The sequence below is a fragment of the Neopsephotus bourkii genome, unplaced genomic scaffold (assembly GCF_033783945.1).
Source record: "Neopsephotus bourkii isolate Nb327-2 ecotype Australia unplaced genomic scaffold, CSIRO-AGI_Nbou_v1 NB_1269, whole genome shotgun sequence".
NCBI lineage: Eukaryota > Metazoa > Chordata > Aves > Psittaciformes > Psittacidae > Neopsephotus > Neopsephotus bourkii.
Window position 1 is genome coordinate 429,035 of NW_026901754.1, and position 17,844 is coordinate 446,878.

The window sequence follows — 17,844 nt, forward strand, 5'->3', positions numbered from 1 at the left end:
CTATGAACTAGCTACAGGGTTTCTGTAAGCCTCTATCCTAGCTCAGTTCCACCACCACCTTAAGATTGCTCAGGGAATCTGCAGAGGTTTCCTAATACTCGTGCTTATACTTGGACATTGCACCAAGTGATAGGATGTTCTGACAGTGTCAGAGGAAAAGTATAACTCCACTTTGGTACTTGCACGGATAAAAGCTCCCATCTTGACCTGCAAGCACAGCTTTGTCACAAGCAGTTGCTAGTGTCAACAAATGGAAGTCATCCTCCAGGAAGAAACGAAACTGCTCCTTTACTGTGTTGCCCTTTCTTACTGTATTTTCCTTACACCTTTTTGTGAGATAGAGCATACATACACAACAGTCATAGGTTTTCTCGTGTCTTTTCTGGCAGTGGTTACGGTGCACATGACAGGGACCTTTTAGAAGCTGAGGGGTTTAGTTCCTTCTGCTCACAAAGCCGCTTTTCCAGTTGTAATATACAACTTCATTGACAGCTTATGGCCCAGAATTCTAGTGGGTTTGTTTGTTCAGTTGTTTACTATCCTCAGTTACAGATTAACTTGTTTTGGGGTTGGGTTGGTTTTGTTAAGAAACTTCCATTGTTTCCTGTTTTGTTTTTCAGTACCTCAAACTAACTCATTCACTACCTACAGATTTTTTGATTTCCTGAACTGAATGAGAAACCTTTCATTAAGGAGGGATCAGAAGAAAAAGCCAGCAGTTTCCAGTAGGTAAGCTCATTTTACTGTTTTCTCTACAATTACAAAATAAGCTTCAAAACAGCCGTGGAGATGGACATTCCCCCTCAGGCTGGGGAACTGGTCCCCAAGTGGTGGCTCATCTCCAGCCTGTGGCAAGATGCTGACAAGTGTTTCATTCCTCTTGCCACAACTCTCAGTCATTTGTGAAGAGCCCACCAGCATGAATTAGGAAGCTTCTACTCACCATGACCCACATAAATAGAAGTACAGTGTATGCACATACGTGCTTTCCAAATGAAATTAGGTATTAATAGCTATAACAATTCTGTCATTGCTGCTTTGTCTGTTGGTTGTAAGGACCCAGATAGCTGCCAGAAAAATGCTAGCAAGGAAATATATATATATATATATATATATATATTTGTATTATATACCTATTTTCCTAAATGGGGGGGGGGGGAATAGACCTAGATGATCCTAAGGTCCTTTCCAACCCTAACTATTCTACAATTCTATTATTCTGTACGTATATAAGCATTTTATTATCTCACTGTCCTGGGTTCAGCTGGGTTTAAACTACGACACTCACAAATCCCACTCAAACCTTTAAATTACTTATGGGAGTAAATGCTACAAGAGTTCAAGAACACTGGCCACAGGCACCCAGTACTTATTATCATTTTCCTGTTTATAGCAGTTGTCTAGATGTTAGCACAGCTCTTGCATTGTACTGAAACCAACAAAAAGGGGTATTCACAGATACAGCTCATTGCCTTTTGTCAGAGCAAAGCAACAGCATAGGAACTATTCATCATTCTGCTGGGGGGGAAAAATCTAAAAATAAGTACTGTATTTTGCTAAACTGTTAGTCAGCTGGTTTTTAGCAACCTGATCACGTCCAAGACATTCAAACTCCTGTAGAAAAATAGAAGTGATGAAGACAACAATTAGTTTTATTGTAACATCCAGTACAACAAATCTTAAATAAGTACCAGGACTATTATTCAGCATATTCATTTATTTCAAAGTACACTGATTATGAAGGACACAAATTCAGCTACCAGTTTTCATGGCACATCAGCTCATATGAGCCTAGATGATCTGCATGCAACTGGCCAGCAGGAATCTGTTAACCTGAAAAAGAAACTTACTTTCTTCTACATATCATCAGCTGTGCAGAAGAGATATTAAGCAGAATCATGGCCCACTTGTGTGTTAGACCTCCTCTTTCTGGTTACACATGCTCATAAGGCAGAAGCAGGTTCCCACCCTCACAACATCAAAAGCACATGCTACACCATATATTTTAACTGATTATCTCCTGGATTAAGAAACAGGTACAAACATGGGACTTCCTGATGGACAAGTAACCCACCAGACATCTTGTGAGAACCTCAGTCACTGGTTCTCCTTAGGGAGAGGTCCGCTTTGGGCCAAACTTCTTTGTCTAGGCAGCTGTCAGAGGCCAATCAAAGGCAGGGTTTCAGGTTTTAGTACAATGAAGGAGCTTTGATCGAGTCCAGCACTTAAAGAAGACAGGTCGGTTACTGCAAGCCTCTTCAGCACAACCTAGGAGGGAAAGGACGATTTCACTGATGTGGATAGAGGCTGGAAATGTGCAAACATTGCTGTCTGGCCTTTCCTTCCTTAGAAGGAATGGTCAAAGGCATCCCATCCCTACCTGTAAAAATTCCCCATCATTTGTATGAGCATGTGGACAGCACTGAATTTCTACATCAGCGGGAGGCTATACAGGATAATCCCACAAGCTGTAGAGATTTCCCCCTGGCTGCTTTTATTTATGGGTGCTCATAGCAGCCCAGCTGCTGTGAAGTGCACCTGCAGAGTACACTATTTGAAAAACCCCAAACACCTGATGTTTCATAGGGATTACATCTCAGTTGTTATTGAGAATGATACATATAAAGGCATTTGTACCTATACCTAGATAGAGGTGAATTCCAGAGACTGGAATTCCAGTATCACAAAAGCTTGGCAACAATGAATTCTGACTGAACGGGGGGGGCAGAAAAGAAAAAATGAAAACATTAGGGCCAAGCTGAAGTTGCAAAGGTCTGTAATCTAAGATTACAGTCAGGTACTGCAGGGATGGATGGGCTGCCTAAGAAAATTTGGATGTCTAAGACATCAATCCAACTCTAGTGGCTGCCATACATTTATCTCCCGTCATCCTAGCAAAAGTAAAACATGAGTTTACAACAAACCTATTTTTTCCCAGTAATTACTTATTAGGCTTGCCACTGCTTTCCCATCACCTTCATGGAGTTTATGCCTTCTGTATCACACCACCTGATGGAGATCCCATTAGTTCATGTAAGTCAGCATAGTCCAATGAGTATTATGAACCTATCTTGCCTACTACTTTCTTTATCCAAGAGGAAACAAGGAATGAATTTTTAAACAACAACTGACCCCAGGCCAAATGCAGTCCACTGTGTTCAGTGGACACTTGACCAGAGGCTGCTACAAACACCGCAAAAGGTAACAGGGATAGAGGCATCCCAAACACTGCTTTTTATTGGGTCTTCAGGCTCTCAAACTTGCTGAGGCTCAGCCACCTCCCAGATAAGTGATCACAGAAAATAAAGCTGGAAGGAACTGTGAAAGGTTATTCTGTTTGTCTTCTTCCAGGATTCTCTTGGGTACTTCTGCGCTGCTTTCTCAAATGAAACAGCTTCTTCAAATTCCCAAAAGGATCAGTACAAGTTCAGCAGGAAGAGACTACATGCAAAAACATAAATGCCCAGGCTTGCATATATGTTGTACAATGCACATCCGTCATGTTTTGCTTAGCCTTCACTGTAAAAAAACAAGGTGGTTAACAAATTTGGGGATGTGTTTATCTTCATTGTATTAAACAAAGCAGACTTGTATTTCAAAAACACCTTGCTCCTAACCTCACAGGAAAGCTCTTATGTGTATGTGCTTTAAGAGTTCTAAATCAGCTTACTTTATGTTATCCTGATAGGTGTTTCTGTGCTATGGCATTAGGCTAAGAGTAATTAGCAAGACACTGTTTCCTTGACACAACACCCAGATGGGTGATGAAAAATGATGTACTCACACTAGCAGATTTCTTAAATCTGACTGCCTCCAAGGCAGCTACGGGTAACAGACAAGACAAATAATAAACACAGTTAAGCAACTGTGAATGTTATGCGCTTCTGCACTTCAGGAGTGAGTGCACAGCAAACCAGTTTTTTCACATCCAAGTGAAAATCAGTTACTGAATTTACTGAATCACCTCCAGGTTTGCTTTTGTTTAACTACAACAGCAATTCTCTTTCTGACCAGATGATTATGACTAATTTGTTTCATTTTTGCTTATCACACTGTGGTGTGATCATGGTTTCACAGGTAACAGAAACACGTAATTAGTCTGTTCAAAACAAGATATTTATGTCTTTTACATAAGGATGCAGTGTAGAAAAATACAGGATCTTGAGAAGCATAGGCATAAGATAAAGCATACAGGCATCGAATGACAAAAGATGGGGCACAGGCATAGCTCTGGAGTCCCTATGACTACAAACAGGCCACAATGAATAGTTAAGAAATACAGTGCTGGAGTTAGAAAATACTGTTTTTCAAGGTTAACAAAAGAAAATAAAGAGCAAGTATTTAACCTAAGTAAAACATCATATATAGTAAGTTTGGATGTAATTTGAAGCTGTAGGCCAGTGAAGAGCAAGGTATGCAAGTGTGTTAGCAAACATAAAAAGGTCCTGACATGGATCCTAGAGCAAGGAAGAACACATCAATATCAACATCATACTCCTCCTGGCAAGGGCCTCCAGATGCTGGCAACTCACAGTAACACCCCCCCGGCACCAGCCTGAAGCCATCAACCTTAGGACCTGGAGCTGCTGGTGGAAGGTCCACCACTGCTCCAGGTCCTAAGGTTAGGGGCTTCAGGCTGGTGCTGGGTGGGTGTTACTGTAACACGTGAAAGAACAAACCTTGTGTCACTAGACAAGACAGAAAGGGGATAGAAATTAAGAATCACCAATGTAACAATTTTATCTCCATTTAACTGGAACTGGTTTTGAGAAATTTTCTGCGGAGAGGTACTCTTTCTTCTTCTGTAACAACTAGATTTGAACCAGTGAAGATCACTGGGTTAGACTGTTAAAATCTTAAGTATTCTAACAATAAAATTTGTGGTTGTATATATTGTTTGTATATATTAGGTTGTATTTCCCATTTGCCCACAAACAAGATTTTCAGATAAGCACAGATGCTAAATTCTCCTATTACAGCCCAACTGCAATATAAGACACCAACTTTTCCTGATTTCTTGTCCCTTCACTCACCCCTAAAGAACCAAATAATTATAAAAACTGTCTCAGCTTCACTGGTGTACACTGACAAACTCTGACAAATTTGCTAGACCAGGGTTGAGATGACACTCTACCCAGCCATTGTAAGCATGAAAATACTTATGTTGATACTCTATTTTATTATTCCAATAACATTATGAAAAACAGTACGCCAAAGAGAAGCTACACAGGAAAAATGAAACACCACAAATGCATCTACCAATTTAGAGGGACGTCTTAAAGAATTTCTACTAAATGCCAAAGGTCTGCAGAGGTTGGTGAAAAGAAACCAGTATTTTTTCATTTGTACTGATGCTGGTAAGAAATAACTCCATGTGTCTGTAAGTACCCATCTTCCTTCCCAAGCACAGGAGTGCATCCTTCCAGTCAAAGCCTGTGAGAAGTCCTAGATGGTGGACAGCAGGCAGAAGCCCAACCATAGCAAAGGAGCCAAGCAAGTCCTGGAATACGCTTCAAAGCTCTGGCTTCCAAGCAAGTTCTGATTAACTATGCCTGAAATTTGCTGCTATACAAGAGATACGTTTTGTGGCATAAAGACCACATTCAACATGCAAAAATGTTGAGGACCTTGTTTCTTTCATCTCTCACAATACTGTTTTAAAAGCAGCAAAACAGCACCAAAAACATAGCTACTAAAAAGCAAACAAAACTCCAACCCCCAGCAACCTAAGGCACTCTAAAGCCGAAGACTTGTTATTTTGCCATGAAAGGGTGGGAGCACAGCTAAGCTATGGCCTGGGGGAATGGGAGTGGGGAAGGGATTGGAAGTACCTGGTACAAAAAAACCTGGATTGCTTGGGGACCCAAGGCAGGAAGCTGGCTTGGACTTGAGGGAAGAAACTACTAAAAAGCTGGAGCATTTTTTTCATTTCCCAGCACCATCAGACATCTCAGCTGCTTGTGCAGCTGCAGCCGGACAAGCTCAAAGTACTGCCTGTTTATCTGCCTCCTCTCCTGTCTTTGAGATTTCCACTGGGCTTCCACAGATATGTAAACAAGTGTGCACATGAGAGAAAAACAGGCAGAACTACATTTCATTTTGGCTTTATTTTACATGTAAGACTGTACCTGATTTTGAAAGTGAGAGAAGCTTGGAAAGAGATGGAATACCTGAGGATATGTAACTGCCAGCACACCAGAACATAAACACGTCAAAGAGGTATGAGAAAAGTGCCAAGTCTCACTTTCACACACCCATTAGTGTCTCTGCATTTGATATAAAGAGGTTTCTTTAATTTGTTTTTATCAAGTTGAGTCATGAAAACAACTGCTTTGTGGTAAATGCACAAAATGCCAATTAATCCAAAAAGGATCAACTGCTTTTAGGATTTGACAATCATATTGAGAAGGCAAAATGATGCGGAGACAGACTCCAGAGTGCCAAGGAACAGCAAGAGCAGGACTAAGGGAAGGCACGTCTGGACCCCAGGATGCCTAAAACACAGGCTTTGCAATGTCCTTACACCTGTTGCACCAGAGACGGGCACACAAAGCAGCAACAGCAACATGTCCTACTGAGAGCTCAGTGCTCATCAGGCAGGAAAGGACAGCAGGCCAGGTCCACCCAGGGATTCCATGTAGCACCTGAGAAACAGGACAAGGGACAGACACCCCTAGGCACACACGCACACAGGAGAATGAAAGGCACCAGCCTGAGCTTAAATGGAACCCTTTGTCAGAGGACAGGGGTGGAAACCCAAAGGGATACTGGTCAGGGCACCCTGATGCAGAGAAATTTCAATGTATTCCTAAGCAGAAGGATTCACCATCTCTGACAAAACTACGAAGTTATGGTACATGTATGTAAAGCCTTGTTTTGGTAACACAGGGAGGTCTACTAAAAGCAGGGGGGTTGAGCTAGAAACTGATCCAATCCATCCGACAGAGGACTCTGTGAAAGTTAGACTTCATTTCAGTACAGACTTCATTTCAGTACTAAATTGTATGGCAGCAGAGAATTTCCCATCAACTATGCATTAACATCCTGCTTGTTAAAAAGATGTAACAAAATGTATGTAGTCACAAAGAAGCCTAGCTTACTGAACTATTTCTTCTGGTCAGTGACAGTCATACCACTCAGCAATAAATAATCACTGAACAGTGCATAGCTATGCATAACAGTTAATTCTTCTAAAGATGTTCTTATTGCATCATCCTTGTTCATGGCTGAGCAATACCTCACTCCCAAGAATGGTTCAGCTTAAGTCAGTAAGCTAAAAGAAGTACAATACTCATAGCTCTAAAGGATGACAAATCAAAGCCTGGATGCTTTCACATACTCTAAAATCTTAACTGGACTAAAAACTGTAGCAATTAATTTGGCTCAAGATATACAAAGAAGTACCAGACCACTAGATATGCAATTTGTATTGATTAAATCCTACTGGGTTTATTGGCTATTCACTTACTGACCTGTTTCTGGTATGCAGTCCTGTTCATATTTTAAGAAGATACACTGAATCCAACTCAGCTACTTGTATTAATAAAGTAAGCACTTACTGTTGTACCAAAGCAGATGTGTGTAAATTTAACTGAGCTGTTGTTTGCATCTCATCAATCAGCTGTTGAAGACCTCTTGCAAAAATTTGGAATATGCATAGCTTTATAAATCCAAGTCTTACCTTAGAAATGTACCCCACTGGTATGAAATTTGAACCTCATGAATCACCTACCACAATACACAAGGATTTACCAGCAGAAGCCAAGAAGGCTTTACCTGCAGCAGTGTCACAGCCAATAGCCTGTAGGTCATACAGCACAGCTAAGGCTGAACAGCCCGCCCATTCTCTTTAGATGGACGATGTCCTTCCTGCCTGGTACATATGTGTAACTGGATGAAATTAAGACTGGGAAATGCAGGCCAAATTAAAAGAAATAACATGTCTTGATGGGAAGTTTCACAGTTCATCAAAAGCCCTTCCAAGGAAAACAGAAGAACCTCCCCATCTTGAGAAAATAAACAAAGAGAATTTATTTTTGTAAAATAAATAAATGACATGATCACTTCACAGTAGTGATTAAGAATCCCTGTTACAGATTCAAGTTTTGGTTGCAACCACTACTGGCAGAAGAAACGACAGGAAAGTAGTTCTTCCTACAGGGGATCTAAATATGCAGCTATTAAAAAAAAAAAAAAAAAGAAAATAGTAAGCTAGCTAAATTTGAGTTCAAAGTAATACAATCTGGCACTTGTATATATGCAATAATGTTTCTTAAAACAGTGCTAAAAGCTTTCTTTAAAGACAACATCACCACCTGTTTGGACTTCAGTGATTTGTAATCTAACAACTGGACTGTGGTTCACTGCTATAGAAAATTGCTTTTGGTACAATCACTGTTAAGAGCCTGATTCTGCAATGAAGTCAAAAAGAAATTTACCATTTATTTCAACAGTCACATGACAGCCCTCAGTACTGCAGCTACATGAATGAAAACACTACTTTGGTTAAAAAAAACCTCTCACATAATCAGCTATAATGAGAAAAAGAAATAATTACTTTGCCTCCTTAGCTTCAGTGACAACCTTCCAGTTGGGAAAGAGCTTTGGTTTTTCTCATTTGGAAATCCCGGCCAAAGAGAGAAGCCTCAATAAAGTACATGTCATTGCTCTTGACAAAACCTTTCTACCTTACCAGAGTTAAGGAAAAACCTGATGCAAGTCCTGGATGCAGCCTACAGCCATCCTGATGAAGACCAAACTTCAGGAAACACCCAAAAGCTTGTTTCCAAAGATGAATTTATGATCCTTCTCACACATGCATGTGGACAGAGGAACTAAAACTGAGAGGGTTTACCTCCAAATGTTATGGGCTTACCAAAACCTTCCTCAGAGCCAGATCACTTGAGCTGTCAGCCACCTCGTCTACCATGCCAGGCTGCCAGCACAGCCCAACTCGCAAGGAGCAGTCATCCAACAGGATACTTGGTACTCACAGAGAAATCTGAGGTAGTTACAAACCTGTCCACAGAGCCTTTCGTCAGCCATGGGCTTGGCTCATCTCTTCTGAAAAATCAGACTGATGCCACAAGTTAAAAGACCAAAATTTTGGGGAAGAATTTGCCTTTGTAATTTATAAATGCTGAACCTCTGAGGAATCCTTCCGATTCCAAGAAGAAAAGTTTAGCACACCTCAGAAAAATACACCTGTGCGCTAATAAATAACCAGTTACTGGCAGAAACAACACAGTCAAGAGAATAACAGCAAGTGGGTAAGCAAAGGAAAACCTTATTATGTTTGCTGAATTTGGAAATGCTGCACATCCCTTCTGTATGTCTTTACCATTATGTGATCTAATAGGGAAAAAAAAGCTGAATTCAAGCTTTGCTTTCTAGTACAAGACCAGAGCAAGTGCTTGAGATGTAGTAACACAGCACATGCTACCACAAAATCCACACGTATCCACATGTGCAAATAAGGTAACAGGAAGTAAACACACTGATGCTACAAAACAGCAGGAATCCTAGTCAGCTACATTCCAGACACATCACCCTCCTCCCTTAAGCTGGATAAATAGAGGATCACCCTTTCTTACCTGAGTAACATGCTTTGAAAAATGAAGTCCAAAAACAGTTGTATTATAATGTTACAACACTGAGTACTTCCTGCCACGACTTTCTTACCAGTACTTACGAATGGCAAGTCTGAAAGCATGCACAGTACTGAGTGAACTCTATTTAAAATGTATTTTCCCTTCCTGAATCCTGTATTCCTGCTCTTCTTTCAGGAGGATGCCTCCATGCCTCCTTCTACCATCAGACCATGAGTTTCTGTGGTTCAAGGCCTACTGCCTCTGCAGTAATCTGCAAACCCATTTGAATTCCACAGGGGTAGGCACAGGTTCCCTCTGAAGCTAAACCACCACAGACCCACCTGTTTAGATTTCACCTTTGAAACACCCCACTTTCTTTGTGGCTTGTCCCTGAAGGCGTTTTTTCCCCTTTTCCTTTTGTGAGGAAGCCAAGCTGTTTATTTCCCTTCAAGCCAGACCAAGGGTCAAACCACAGAGATGAATTACAAAACAGAGTTTTCCACGAGCTGTAAACACAGCACAGTGCGTGCCCGTGGCACCAAAAGGCAGAGGCTGCTCTGCCGAGGAGTCTCGCCCGTGTGTCACCGGGCCGGTTACCAGGGTCCCCGGGGCGCTCAGAGGAGCTGCCTCGTTTCCTCCTTCCCCGGCTCCCCTGTTCCCGGGGGGCTGCTCACTCCTCAGGTTTGTTTTGCCACGGAAATCTCGCGCACGCTGGACGAGGAAATCGGTTCTGTTCCGACACCTTCACACAGGGCAGGGAGCTCCGCAAGCCCCGTGCCCACTGCCGCAACCGCACCGGCTTCCACGCAGCGCCCGCCGAGGTGAAGCCCTGCCCCGGTGACCTTCCCCGGACCCAGCCGGGGAGCAGGGACCGCGGTGCGCGCAGCCGTGCACCCCCGAGCACCGCGGCTCGGCCCCCGCCCCGCACAACGGCCGCCGCGGCCTGGCCTGGCCCCGCCGAACCCCGCGCGCCTAACGGCCGGCACGGCCCTGCCGCCGCCGCGCACCTGCCGCCCGGCGGCCTCCCCTCCTGCCCTCCCTCCCGGCGCCGGGCCCCGCAGCCCTCTCCGCCCCACAGCTCGGACAAAGCGGCCGCAACGCACCTGCTCCCGAGGCCGGGGGGCTGGCGGAGATCTTCGCCATGCCTGCCCCCATCCCTTTGCCGCTGGCTCCCGTCCGCTCCCGGCCGCCCCGGGCTGTAGGCGCTCCCGCCTGCGAGGGGTCCCTGCACCCATCACCCGCTGAGGGACACTAACTCCGCCGCCGGCGCGCGCCGACTGGAGACGCAGCGCAACCAGGCCGGAGCGAGGCACTAGGGCCCGGGGCCCCCGCCGCCAGCACCGTCACCCGCCCCGCCTTGCCCCCGCGCCGGGCGCTCACCGTAGAGAGCCGCGGACGCTTCTCCCTTCCTGGCCATCGTCTCCTGGTGCCTCCGCGCCGGCACGGCCAGTGGCCCGGCGCCGCCGCCCGCCGCTCAGCGCGCCCTTTGTTGCCGTGAAGGCATGAGAGGCGGCAGCAGCCGGGCAGACCCCGCTCCGCTCCGCTCGACTCAGAACACCACCCGCGCTGAACCGCCCGTCCCGGCGGCTCCGCAGCTGACGCCTGCGCCGAGCCCGTGGGGGCGGTGCCCGAACTGTGGGGTGTGGGAGGGGGCAGCGGGATCGAGCCGGGGGCGGGGACGGGCCGGTCCCGCGCGGACACAACGTGGGCAGCTGCCGGAGGCGGGCGCCGTACCGTACCGTACCGTACCTGGCGGGCTCCGCGACGGGTATGTCTCCATCCCGGCCGCTGCCCCTCGGCTCCGTGACTCCCTCAGGGGGGACGCTCTCTCCATCCCCACCCGCGTCCCGAGGCTCGGCGGCGGGTCCGGAGCAGGCAGCCGGTCCCGAAGCTCTTCGCCGCCCGCCCTGGCCCCACCGCCCCGGGGGCGACCTTGGAAAGCGCCTCCCGCCGCTCCCGGCGGAGCTGTCCGGGCCGCCCGTGCTGAGCCGAGCCGAGCCGAGCCCCGCCGCGGAGAAGAGCCCGGGGGCTGGTCGGAGGGCGAAGCACTCCGGTTCCCCCCAACAGAGCTGGATTTCCGTCCCCCCTTCTTCACCAGGAGGAACCGCAACACTTTAGTCCGGGCTTGGTAGAGGCATTCCCTGATCCCGTCAAAGTACAGCTTCAGCGCTGACAAATACAGATGCTGGCTATAAACTTCAGTTGTCATCCTCCTCCCTGTGGGGCAATGGCCACTTAAAGCGCAGTTTGATTGCTGACAGTGACGGCCCAAATCATTGCTGCAGCTAAAGGACACTATATTCAGATGTCACACTGTGATTTATCTCTTAGTCTGTTGCTGGGGAAGCATCAGAAAGTCCAACACAAGATGCAAAATCTTGTATTGAAAAAAAAAATTGAACTAACCCCCTGTAATTCTTGACAGAAGATGTAGGCCATCATTTACATGTTTACACAGGAGCAATTTGAGAGAAAGGTACTCCAAGTCTTGCAAATACAGGTAACCTTTCAAAAGTTGGCTTACAAATCTCAAAAGCACGCAAGTATTTTATTTATAACTAAATTAATATGCATAGATCATAAAAGATGTTAATATGCTGGTACTGAAACATGAACCAATCACACATACATCAGAGGCAGTGAGGGGGTGTGCCTCCTCCAGTCTTGCAGCACCAGGTCTTGCAGTGCCAGCTGCCTTTGCTAGGTTTAAGGAAACAAAACCAGGCACATGTCACACCTTATACATCCCCACAGAGGTCTCAGTTCAGTTCAGGCCAATTGCTCTCATACTGCTTAGGTTCACATATGCAGCTTTGTCAGCGAGTACTGGAAGTACTGGGGGTAGTTATTTCCGTTCTGCATTTAATTGGGAGGATTTATATGTCTTTATAACTTTTAAAATGAGTAGTTGCTTCTTCCAGCTACCCTGTTTCATCAGAATACTACCCAGGCAGAGGTTAATGCATTCTGTGCATCCATGGTGGTCCACAAAGGTAAACTGGAGTTCTTTCCCAGACCTAGTCCACCCACCCTCTTAAGCCACGTCTAGCTACCCAAGATACCTGTCATTGTTCTGGGAAAAAGATCCAAAGAGCAAACACCTCCTCTATCAAAGGGATGACATACTTTGCTATCTAAAGAAATCCTTATTTCATCTCAGCGTTGATGACAATTCAGACAATCTCACCTACAGAAAGAAGAGCTTCTTGTGTTAGAGATTGAGTCAAACAGGAGAAAAGCTGTGTAGGACAGCTCTGTAAGCACCAGGGTCGTGGGTTAATGTCTTCTGGCTCATTCTGATGAGGCACTGCAACCTGTAAAGCAGGGCAGGGTGGGATTTGCTGGTCAGAGCTGAAGTCGAATTCTCAGGGAAGCATCAGTACTATCCCACAGCTCAGGACTACTTCGTTCCCTTGGTGCAGAGCACTATCTGCATATAGCCTACTTTCAAGAACGGACATTGGAATCTCAACAAACTAAACAATAAAAGCCATAGGCAATGGAGTTTATATAGCCAGTCCTACCAATACATATATAAACTATATATCTATCTATCATGGATCATAAGTAGTATATATGACATACAGCATACACTATATGTTGCCTCTTGTGTATGCATATATTTTTGTGTATATACAACATTATACAGACTATGTAATACAGTATTTATATTATATACTGTATGCAACATATGTTATATTTAACATATATGCTATATAGAACATACGTATATGTTATGTGCATTATATATAACAGAACATATATGTTCTGCATATATGTTCTGCACAGATATATATATATGGGCTATGGCTAACAACCAGAAATAAGCTTTGACTTACTCAGCAATTCTAAGTTCTAGGGAGAGAAAATCCTCACGTGCACTCCAGCAATTTTTTTTTTCTTTTCAGTAGGGTTTATAGGCAATATAAAGTTAGGATTCTTAGATTTTTTAAAAGAATAAAATCATACATAATATTAAGAAGTTAGTCTGGAATCCTCCAGGATAAGAAGTATCTTTTGACTTGTTTCTAACCATCAGAACCAAGGAATAACTGAAAAATACACTAAAAAAGAAAGAACTTGATAATAAGAATTCAATAGGTTAGAGTAGTGCTAAAAATACATGAGTTATAGTATTTCTGGTAGATAGAAGGCTATGTAAAGACACCACTTTGAGACATAGCAGATCATCTTTGTGTATTCATGTTTTTCTGAAGGGCCTGAGAAATGGTGAAAGGAAACCAGCATGTCCAGGCAGAATGAAAAGGGCAGTTGGAGGAATCATTTGGTAAGTTAAAGCTGTGTTCAAATGAGTAAATGATAAAGGATCACACAAGTTGGCAGGTTAAATGTGAAAGCACGCTAAGGCAGGCCAAAAAAGAGTTTGAGCGTTAATTTGCAAGAAGTGCAGACACTAAAAATAATCCTCTTTTTAAAAGCCAAGAGCAGGAAGAGCACACGCAGGGCAGATCTGGTATTCCCCTTAAGCCTCCTATGCACATACAGACTTGAGGATGATCGACATTTTTGAAATTTTTGAACATGTTTCTGATGAAAATCCAGAAAAGTGCACTGATAAACCCCCCCCTGCATGCTGCAAACAGAGGAAGCTACGATCATGCAGACAAGTTTGGAACATAGGATATATTGGGAAGTACGTTTTTTTGTAAAGAGAAGTCAGGGCTCACAGAACTACTGGAGACATCCCAGTGAGTCAGCAGGTGTGAAGATGCAGAATACAGCTGGTCTTCAGGTTATTTGGATTTCTGAAAACATTTTTTAAAACAAGCTGCCTCATCAGAAAGTCTTAAATAAATTGAGCCACCATAAAGAGAAAAGAAGAACTCTTTTTACGGATAAAAAGTGTTAAGGGGTGTTAGGAGTGCCTGTCACCAGTTGCAGCTCCAGCCCAGGACCCCTGCCCAGCTGCTGGAGCCCAGGCCTGTGCCTGGGGACCCAGTGTACCTGTCCAGGAAGAGGTAGCACCTTCTCATGTGCAGGATCAGCCAGCAGCAAAGTTGAGCACATGTCCTAGTGACCCACACAGGACACTGACTTGGCCAGTCACAGGCACTTTCACATGTGAAGCATTACCTTCAATGGTAACTACACACAGGACCCACACCACTCACAAGCACTGGAAGCTCCTCTTGGGCTGGCAGAGACAGGTCACTGGTGCAGGCACACACAAGAGGCTCTCTGGATGCACATATGCACATCCATGGTCCCTTTTATACTCCATTCTGCCTATTCCTCCTTTGCTCCTCCAGATGCCCTTCCCCTGCACATTCCTTCACTGGTTTTCATAGCTCCAGGCATCCCTTTCCAACATTCTGGACCCTCAGGTTTTCATCCTCATCAGTTGCAAAGTCTCAGTTTGCCTATAGTTTATTGAGAGCCAGTTTATTGCTTGTCTTTGTCAGTATAGTTTGCCTGTCAAGTTTGTGTTTCCATGTTTTGTTTATGGCTTCCCACTTTTTCTTGCTATGCCATTTGACAAGAGACTTGGTCAGATAGTCCTACTGAAATAAATGTCCCCATACCCTTTAGCATGACTGAGCGGGTTTATATCTCATCACTGCCTACCTTACCATTTGTCAGTCATGTCTGTGTCTTTTTATGTTCTTGTTTATGGCTTCCTCCTTTTCTTCTTCCCCCATTTTGCATTGAGAAGATTCTTGACCAAATACCCCCAAAGGGACAGACACTTCCACACCCCTTTACAGAAATTTTCAAAAAACTTTGAAGACTAAACAATACTGTGTCACAGTGATGGGGTCCCCCAGGGAATCTCAAAGACTAATGTGCCAGGGCCGTTCCTGTTCCAGGCACTCATCAGTGACCTGATAAATGAGAGGAACACTGGAGTGGGAAATTTTGCTGCCAATGGTTATGGGACTGAAATAATTTCAGGTAAGTTCAGGGCAGATAAATGTAAAATGATAAAGACAAGGGGTGCAGAGAAACACTCATACACAAATATGAGCTTTGAGTTGATCATTACAACCCAGGAATTGTATTTTGTTATCATGGATAATATATGAAAATTTTCATTTCAGTATTCAGAGGTAGTAAAAAACCCAAAAAAGTACCAGAAAAAAAAGTAACAGAAAAGGATAACAGAACTAATACTCTAATTTTTATGCAAGAACATGCACCACTTTATGATTCTGATTATTTTGCCGCAGAACAATGACATTGTAGAAAGTAACCCACCGAATTGGTCAGGGAGGACTTCCCCTTAGTGAAGCCATGCTGGCTGTCACCAAGCACCTTGTTGTTTCTCATGTGCCTTAGCATGCCTTCCAGGAGAATCTGCTCCAAGATTTTGCCAGGCACAGAGGTGAGACTGACCGGTCTGTAATTCCCTGGGTCATCCATTTTGCCCTTCTTGAAAATGGGGGTTATATTTCCCTTTTTCCAGTTGTCAGGAACTTCACCTGACTGCCATTATTTCTCAAATGTGTTGGCCAGCGGCTTAGCAACTTCATTTCCCAGCGCCTTCAGGACCCGCGGATGGATTTCATCAGGACCCATGGACTTGAGCACGTTCAGATTTTTAAGATGGTCTCAAACCAATTCCTCTCCTACAGTGGGCCCAAGGTCTTCATTCTCACAGTCCCTGCGTCTGCCTTCCAAGACTTGGGTGTTGCGGTCAGAGCCTTTGCTAGAGAAGACAGAGGCAAAGAAGTCATGCAGAACCTCAGCCTTCTCCAAATCCTGTGTAGCTTGTTCACCTGAGAGCTTTCTGAGGGGGCCTATGTTCTCCCTAATCTGTTTTTTATTTGCTATGTACCTGTAGAATCCCTTCCTGTTATCCCTAATATCCCTAGCCAAGTTTAATTCTAACTGGGCCTTAGCTTTCCTAACCTGGTGCCTAGCTTCCCGGACAACATCCCTGTGCTCTTCCCAGGCCACCTGTCCTTGCTTCCACTTTCTATAGAGCTCTTTTTTCATTTGAATTTTCCTCAGCAGCTCCTTATCCATCCAAGGAGGTCTCCTGGCCCTCCTCCTGCACTTCCTTCTGGTTGGGATGCAACACTCCTGAGCTTGTAACAGGTGATCCTTGAAGACCAGCCAAGAGTCTTGAGCCCCCCTGCCCTCTAGGGCTATATCCCATTGAACCTTACTAAGCAGGCTCCTGAAGAGGCCAAAGCAGGCTCCTGAAGAGGCCAAAAGCAGGCTCCTGAAGAGGCCAAAAGTCAAGGAGATGCGAAGAGAGGTAGGGCAAAAAATGACTGAAGGAAGTGAAGAAATGTGGGCAAGGGTATGGCTTCATTAGCTGCATTAACTAGTGACCCTAATCAAGACAAGGTTCTGGTACCTTATTGCAGTTGCTCCTGTCAGTTAGCAGAAATGCCCTTGAATACCGATCTTGGCTCCATGCACTCTTTCCCTTCTTCTTTCTTTAACCTCTACAACACTGCAGGAGATAGTTAGGAGCTTTTTAATAGAGAGGCTTGCATCCAGAAAGTACATAGACACCTGTCTTCAGAGGCAAGCAGCAAACTTGCAAAGGTGCTTCTAATGCAAGGCAAGCCTGGAGAACAGCAAATGTTCCAGTTTGCTCCTGGCTCAGTTTCCTCAGCTGGACAGTTTCAGACAACTATCTTCACAGGCTCTATCTACACAAACAGTTCAGTTCAGGTAAGGAGTGTGGTTCTGAGGGGAATCTCCCAATTGTCCCCACCTACTGAACATTATTTCATTCACAGAGAGATTTCAAAGCATATTAACTGAATTTTGGATGAAACTATCTGGAAGACCTGATCTAGGAGTGCACCTAATGTGCCCCAACAACACATTAGTGGGTATTTTGTCTAGCTCAAAGCAAAAATCCTACAAAACACTTCCCATGTCTTGAATACAAGCATTTCACACTATAAATCCAACAGTATCGGTCTGCATTACTTCCTAATGTCAATATTCCCTCAGTGGACTGATTTATTCAATCTCTCAGCTTTACGGATGTCCTGAGCCCCATTCCAAGCTGTCTCTTCACCACAGTGCAAAAAAAGAGCTTATTTGCTTACTGAAGGGTTACGGATCCTAATCTCAAAGGCATCTAGAAATAAGGTCTCAAGTCTGAGCACCACAGTAAATCTCTTCCTGCAGCCAGCAAACACACTCAGTGTCTAACATCCTTACAGGTATTCAAGCACTTGACTCAGTCATACTACCTGTGACACCAGCTTTTCATACAGATTCTGAACCCATCAACCCATCTTCAGAATTGTGGGTGTGTAATCCTCAT

General features: G+C 44.5%; 1 protein-coding gene across 3 annotated transcripts in view; it reads right to left on the bottom strand.

The window, feature by feature from the left end:
• SLC44A5 (solute carrier family 44 member 5) overlaps nt 1–11,130 on the bottom strand; it is a 90,224-nt gene extending 79,094 nt beyond the window's left edge. For 2 of the 3 annotated variants that reach the window (XM_061365054.1, XM_061365051.1), the window contains exon 1: nt 10,694–10,748. In XM_061365054.1, coding sequence (XP_061221038.1) covers nt 10,694–10,745 — 52 coding nt within the window. In that variant the 5' untranslated portion in view covers nt 10,746–10,748. Of the gene's footprint in view, nt 1–10,693; nt 10,749–10,970 lie in introns of those variants that run through there. The other variant, XM_061365053.1, reaches the window with a different exon arrangement.
• Nucleotides 11,131–17,844: the final 6,714 nt, after the last annotated feature.